Source organism: Pteropus alecto, unplaced genomic scaffold (assembly GCF_000325575.1).
Source record: "Pteropus alecto unplaced genomic scaffold, ASM32557v1 scaffold78, whole genome shotgun sequence".
In the NCBI taxonomy this organism is placed as follows: Eukaryota; Metazoa; Chordata; class Mammalia; order Chiroptera; family Pteropodidae; genus Pteropus; species Pteropus alecto.
Window position 1 is genome coordinate 6,806,952 of NW_006443124.1, and position 7,784 is coordinate 6,814,735.

At 34.7% G+C, this 7,784-nt stretch overlaps 1 protein-coding gene and 1 pseudogene across 1 annotated transcript in view; both read left to right on the plus strand.

The window, feature by feature from the left end:
• CDC23 (cell division cycle 23) overlaps positions 1–7,784 on the plus strand; it is a 12,205-nt gene that overhangs the window by 465 nt on the left and 3,956 nt on the right. Inside the window, exons 3-9 of the mRNA XM_006923076.3 lie at positions 1,580–1,717; positions 2,798–2,840; positions 3,330–3,435; positions 3,541–3,673; positions 5,139–5,316; positions 5,400–5,497; positions 5,643–5,724. Coding sequence (XP_006923138.1) covers positions 1,580–1,717; positions 2,798–2,840; positions 3,330–3,435; positions 3,541–3,673; positions 5,139–5,316; positions 5,400–5,497; positions 5,643–5,724 — 778 coding nt within the window. The remainder of the gene's footprint in view (positions 1–1,579; positions 1,718–2,797; positions 2,841–3,329; positions 3,436–3,540; positions 3,674–5,138; positions 5,317–5,399; positions 5,498–5,642; positions 5,725–7,784) is intronic.
• LOC112472048 lies at positions 1,888–2,003 on the plus strand (annotated as a pseudogene).

Sequence of the window (7,784 nt, forward strand, 5' to 3'; positions counted from 1 at the left end):
TAAAGCATTTAAAGAGCTGGATGTGTTTTTGTTTGTTTGTTTGTTTTGGAGCTTGGTGTTTTATGCGATTTTATCTGTGTGCTTCTTTTGAGCTTTGAAAGATTTGGTGGTGCTCTTAAGCTTGAGAGAATTAGTAAACAGTCCTTAAGATTTCAGCCTTTTAGGGTTCGTAGCCCAACGTAGACAGTATTCTTAATGAAAAGAAGAATCGAAGGTTTTTACAACAGTGCGAAACAGGCTTTAGATTCAGACAGCTCTGGATTCAAATCTCATCCACACTAGTGACTTTTGGCAACTTAACCTGAACCATAGTTTCCTCATCTGTGAAGTGCAGGTAATAGTATTCACTTTATGGGGCTATTGAGAGAATTAAGTAAGATACAAATATACTTTATGTATGGTCTGTAGTACATATGTTTATATAGTCTGTGCAGTGTGAATGCTTTTCATTTTATTTTTCCTGAAGATGCCATTTCTCGATTCTCTGTCCCCCCCCCACACACTTAAAAACAGTGACTATTTCCTACTCCAAAAGGTATAATGCAAGTGAGAGGGGGCAGGGGAAGAAATAAGCAAATGCCGAATGGATGTGAAAAGGCCCACTAGAATCTTAAATGTGAATGGTCACATTTAAGACATGTCGATCCAAGGATGAAGAAACTGAATATGTTTTGTTTTTTAGTTTTGTGCTTGTAATATTTGGGGCAAGAAGGATGAGGAGAATGAAATTATTAAAGTTTTAATCGACTTATCCCTAGAATTTGCAGGAATTGCGTATTTTTAACTTAAGCCTTACTTCATTTTTTTAATTTAGAGAATTATAGCTGTTTTCTATGCTTTTTGCAATACTAACTTGTCAAAATTTTCTTGATGTACAAAAAGTATAAGTAATTGCACAGTATATTGCATTTATGTAGGAATCTAAAAGCCTGGAGAACAAAGAGAATGTCAGATATTAATGCCAGACATTTTCTATGACTTTTTCACTTTTTCTTCATATCATATCTGTTACTGTCTCCATTTTACAAGGAATAAGTGAATATTCATGCAAACTAAGTTAAATTCTCTACTAGTGTCATGAAACAGGAAATCAGGGAGTTAGAATTTGAATCCAGATCTCAAACACTAAAGCCTAGGCAGTGCTTTACACTACTAGTGCTTTCACACTACATTTAAGAAACAATACAAGTTTCTGAGTGTGTTGGTTTACTTTTTAAAATTTTATTTTCCCCCCAACTTTTTAAAAAAAAATTTATTTAAATTAGTTTCAAATATACAGTACATTGATTAGACATCTATAATGTTCATAAAATGATCCCCCCGATTGCTCCCTCCTTCCCCTGGCCCTCCACTTAGCCATCATATTAATGTAACTGCATTCCCCCCAACTTTTTATTTTGGGGGGAAAAAGTTCTATGACCTTACTTCATAAATAAATAAATAAATAAATCTATTAGGTTTTTAAGAGGAGCAAAATAATTATCTTCGCTTACATCTTGAAATTAATAAATATGTATATTTGATTTGAACTTTTGTTGTCCTATTCCCAACCACTTTCATAAATTTGTCTCTTTTCTAGGAGGATGCCCAGGACATGGATGCTTACACCCTGGCCAAAGCCTACTTTGATGTTAAAGAGTATGATCGGGCAGCGCATTTCCTGCATGGCTGCAATAGCAAGAAAGCTTATTTCCTGTACATGTATTCTAGATATCTGGTGAGGGCCATTTACCTTCAGTGAAACATCCATATTTAGAACCAAGTGGAAAAAGTTAAATCTTTTAAATAGCTTAGCAATAGGACATGGTTCTATAGTGTAGCCATTAGCATGTCTTCTTCACACACAGAAGGTCCTGGGTTCACATCCTAGTGGAGCCACAGTCCATGGTCTGCTGCCATGCCACCCTGAACAAGCCTGATGTCTGATCTTGGAAGCTAAGCAGGGTCGGGCCTGGTTAGTACTTGGATGAGAGACCACCTAGGAAGACCAGGTGCTGTAGGCATTAAAAAAAAAATAGCTTAGCAATAGTCTACTTGGTGAATGTATTTTATAAATACTTTAAAAAAATAAAGAGGATATTAGAAATAAAGTAAAAAGAATGATGGTATGAAAGAAAGGTATTAAACATATTGATAATATTCATTATTGATAAAGGTGTGGGGCAGTAGACCTCCTGTTTTAGAAGTAAAAGTTCATACAGCCATTTTGAAAGTCAATTTTGGCAGATTATGTCAACTTGAAATACTATGACCAAACAAATCTACTTAAAGAAACCTGTCCAATGGAAATACTTTAATATGTACTCAAGCATATGTGTATAGGGATGTTCACTGAGGTATTTTTTGTAATAGTAAAAAAAAAAAATAGCCTAAAGATCCATCAGTCAAGAAATCCATTGTTAATTCTTGCCTTAAGTATTTTTTCTGTGATGCTACAAAATGATGCTTTTCTGCTTCAGCAGTCTCTCCACATTTACTATTCGCTTTGTGTTCTACTCTAAGCAAGAGCCTTCCCTTTCTTTCTCTGTTTATTTTACTATTTATCTGGTGTCAGCATGGACTCAGAGATTCCTATATCTTTAATTGTTTGTAACTCATTATTTTACTTAATTATTTTGGTTTTCAAATTATTCCACATTTGACCAATTGGAGCCCCTAAATAGTTGTTTAAAATTAGTGACCAATAGTTCGTGCCATTTTGGTTGGACTTGGCCCTTTAGGTAGAATCAGGCTGCTGGTTTTAGAACAGGTTCAGAGTAATCTGCAAAAATACCAATTTGCTGATATTCTCTTACAGTCTGGAGAAAAGAAGAAGGATGATGAAACAGTTGATAGCCTAGGTATGATTTTTTTTCTCTTACCTTTTGGATTAAAGCAGAGGTTGCACACACAAATGTGTACAGGAGCCAGGCAGTTAATATACATGTATGAAGTGGTCTGAGGAGGACTGTTGCAAATTGGAGAACACAACTGGCTGGTTGTCACCCAGCTCCAGCTGAGGGCTACCTTATGGTCTGGTATTGCCAGGGCTTTATATCCTTGGCCCTACCCCATTTCTTGCAACCTGAAGCTGGAAATTCACATTTTTAGTTGAGGCTTCTGATTTTTAAACATTGATAACTAATTCAAATTTTTTTTAAAAACTGTAAGCCTTACAAAATATGATTGTAGGCCAGTTATCAGTTGTGATTTTTGGAATAAAGTAAACGAAGTAAGATATCATTGTTTCTTAAAAGTTTCAGGTGTAATTGGTTGATGCCAAAGGAAATATCTAGGTCTCTGAAATGAAGATCAGCAGTCTTAGATCAGATACTTTGTTTCTTTTCTAGGACCTCTGGAAAAAGGACAAGTAAAAAATGAGGCTCTTAGAGAATTGAGAGTGGAGCTCAGCAAAAAACACCAGGCTCGGGAACTTGATGGATTTGGTCTTTATTTGTAAGTGTTAGAGTAATTTGGAACTTTCTATAATATATTCTTCTGAGTAGAAGAGACATGTTGTAGAGCATTAACTTCTCCTCTGATTGCTTCCTTCTTTCCTAGGTATGGTGTTGTGCTTCGAAAACTGGACTTGGTGAAAGAGGCCATTGATGTATTTGTGGAGGCTACTCATGTTTTGCCTTTGCATTGGGGAGCCTGGCTAGAACTCTGTAACTTGATTACAGACAAAGAGATGGTAAATTGAGATGAGCTATGTGAAAAATCCTGTGTTCCAAGCCTTTTGTAGTTCTGTAATAATGGGGTGAGGGGAGAGAGGTTTGCTAAGCTTTTTATTAGAGCTAGCTCTGTTCTCTTTCTAATCTCTTTCGCCGTTGGGATTTAGGTCTTAATTTGAAAGACAGATATCTAGCTCTTGTTGGGTAGTAGCTATTGGATTTGCATCCAGTTGTACTAGAATATCTTTTTATGTTTATGTTTTCATATTTAAATTTTACTATAACTTATTATATAGACTAAATGCTGTTAGTTTCTCTCCTAATTCCAAAGATGCTATAGTAAAGGGTTCTCTGATATCAAGGATTGTATTAAAACATTTTTAAAGTCTCCTTGGCTCTCATAGGACTCTCTAAAGATTTGAAGATTTGTCAATTAATTAAATAATTTGTAAACTGCAGTCATTTCATTAGTCATTATTAGAGAACATTGTCTATAGAGTTTACTTTGCTATTCTTTAGTAGTTAATGGTAATGATAACACATTTCCTTTTGTTTGCTTTAAAGAGACAAAGGCTGGTTGATTTCTCCAAATAATGATATATGCTACTAAATCTGTGTCTGAAATCTTATCTTGGTTTACTTGTATTCATCTATTTCTAATTGCCTACTAGACTTTCATTGTTTTATCTCTGAACTGAAAAAAAACAAAACCAGATTTCTCAGCTTACCTACCAAATTCTCTTTCTTCCTCCCAACTTGATAGACTCTCATTGGCATTACTATTTCTTAAGACACCCAGTCTTAAGGCCTCAGAGTTATATTTGTCTCTTTCCTTTCTCTTATCTCCCTTTACTAGTCAATCTCCAGACATTGCCATGGTTTCCTTCTTGCATCTCTTCTCTTGGTTTTCTTTGCCATATTGGTTATCATCTCCAATTTGGATTTCTTATAAGTAATAGATACTTTCTAATTAGCTTTCCCATTTTTACACTCTCATTTCCATTCTTAAAACACTCATGTCATCATGTCATTCTCTTGCAAAAAATTGCAGTGGTTTCCTATTGCATCCCATTTCCTGTTGCACATAGGACCCACTCTACCAGTTCAGCCTTATTTACTAACACAAAGGCTCCTGTTCTCACTCTTCACCCACACTCATCATGACCATTTTTCCTCTATGTCATTGCCCTTACCTGGAATGTTGTCTCTTTTCTCTTCCTCTCCCTTTTTTTTTCTATTCAAGTCTACTCATTTTCAAAGACTCACCTCAAATCCTGTCTTTTCTTTGAAGCCTTCCCCAACTAGGCCATTTCTCCTTATTGTGTTTGTAAGTCCTCTTATAACTGAAGTGCCCTATGTTCATTATTAGGTGCTCTAATGAAATTTTGGCGATATATCCTTTAGACCGTAAAAATAGTTCTTTGATGTTCATTTGGGAGAGAGGTCAAAGTATATTAAGTGTGTCCCTCTCTCTCCTGCTGCCAGCTGAAGTTCCTGTCTTTGCCAGACACCTGGATGAAAGAGTTTTTTCTGGCTCATATATACACAGAGTTGCAGTTGATAGAGGAGGCCCTGCAAAAGTATCAGAATCTTATTGATGTGGGCTTCTCTAAGAGCTCATATATTGTTTCCCAAATTGCAGTTGCCTATCACAATATCAGAGGTGAGTGAATAAGGACAGTATGAAATACCATCAATCCCTGTAAGTAGCACTGTGTTGTTTTCTGAACTATCTTATTGCTGCAGATATCGACAAAGCCCTCTCTATTTTTAATGAGCTAAGGAAACAAGACCCTTACAGGATTGAAAATATGGACACATTCTCCAACCTTCTTTATGTCAGGGTGAGCTACTTCCTTTACTTGGACTTGATTAAGCTCTTTTGTGCTTTCATCTGGGTTGGATTGTCACCCAGTTGCATTAGCTACAAGAAAAATAATTTAGGGAGTTACTTTATCATGCTTAGATCATCTTTCTCTTTTCTTCTAGAGCATGAAATCTGAGTTGAGTTATCTGGCTCACAACCTCTGTGAGATTGATAAATATCGTGTAGAAACATGCTGTGTAATTGGTAAGAGTCATTTTTTTCCTTTTAAAATTTGTTTTTATTGTAAGATAAATGTAAGAATAACAATATAAAAGTGTCAAAGGTAACAAAATTATATACCGTAGAAAATGAAAGCTCACTAATTCCACCCTCAAGATTGTTTGGAGAACATGACTTCAGAATATTTTTGTGTGTGAATACTAAATTTTGGTTCTGCCACTAACCAGCTGTGTGACCTTGGACCTAAGCTCTCTATACTGTAGTTCCTCATTTATAAAGGGACAATAAAAATAGAACTTTCTCTTATTGTAAGGATTAAATAAATTAATATATACAAAGCCCTTATAACAATGTAAGTTGCCTAGCACATTGTGATCATTGAGTACATTTTAGCAGTTACAACTGGTCAAAAATCTCATTTACTTGATCTGTCCAGAATGTATCTGTTCTGACTTCCCTAACACCTCCTTTGCCATCCTGAATCCTTTAGCAGCTATGATTTATACACTTGCTACCACTACCCCATTTCTCCTATTCTATTACAAAAGTTAACCTTTGTACACTGCCTAGAATCTGCTTACTCTTCTGTCTCTGAGTCTGAGTCAGTGGCAGAAGCAAAGATATTCTTGTGTAAGACATAAAGCTCTCCATCTTGCTTATTTCCAGATGAACATGAACTTGAATTTGAACTTAAATCATTAGGTATAGGGTGCAGACAATTGTTATAAATTATTTCTCCCAAATCAAGCTTACAACTGAATCTAGACAGATTTTAAAAAAACATATATGGAGCTTTTGTTACTTGGTTTTTACCAAAATGGAATCATATAGTTTCTCTGTAATTTGCTTTTTCCACTTGGCGGTATATCATGATCTCTGCAAGTTAGTATGTATACATCTAAACATATCTTTTTATTTAGTTTATTTATGCACATACAGTTTACATATAAAGGAGATTTTTTTGAAATACAGGGTTTTTTTCCCCCTTTTTGCTTGCTGCTTTGTTCCCTCTTTAAGAAACTTGTGTTAGCATGTTCCATGCCACGTAAAAATGTATATACTCATATGTGGGGTTTAATGGGCTGTTTGCTTACAAAAATAGGATTGTATTATATACATTTTTCTGTATTTTACTTTTTTTATTCGACAATATTTTGTAAAAAATTTCTCTAAGTCTTGATATAGCTTTAATTCTTTTTTTAAAAATAGCTTTATTTTTAAAAAATAGCGTTACCATAAAATTCACCCACTTTAAGTTTATAGTTCAATGAATTTTTATAAATTTATACAGTTGTATAACCATACTCATAATCCAGTTTAGAACACTACATCACCACAAAAAGTTTCCTTGGGTCAATTTGTAGTCAGTCCCATTCCCATCCTTTAGCAGCCACAGATCTGCCTTCTATCTCTATAGTTTTGCCTTTTCTAGAAATTTCATATAAATGGAATCTTGCAGTAGTTAGGCTTATTGTCTGGCTTCTTTCACTTAGTGGTTTTTGAGGTTCATCCATGTAGCATGTATCAATAATTCTTTCCTTTTCATTGCTGACTAGTATTCCATTGTTTTGATATATACCACATTTTGTTTATCCATTTACCAATTGACATAAGATAGATGGCTTTTATATCCTTTCTTCAAATAAAATCTTTCACAGAATCCTAAAATCTTTTATTTCCTCTTTTCAAGATCAATGACAATAGAACCGCATTGATTTCTGTGGGGTACCTCCTTAGAGCCATAGGAATGTAATTGGAAAACCACCAATCTAAAGCTTACTCTAAAATTTTCTACCGTTTATTAAGAAAATATATGTATAAATACTACATCCAGATGAAATAAAATGAGGAAAAACTTGCAGTGTTAGGGAACACATTTTTTTTTAACCAGAATGTGTGATAGATAGATGATATATATTTCCCAAAGGAATGACGATATTCTCCTTATGTATAATTTGGCTTTTCTGCAAGGACTTTCGGAGAATGGGTTATGGTTTCATGCCCACTCTGGAATGCTATCTATTTTAGTGGACTTTTATTTTCACTTTTCTAGTTACACACACACACACACACACACACACACA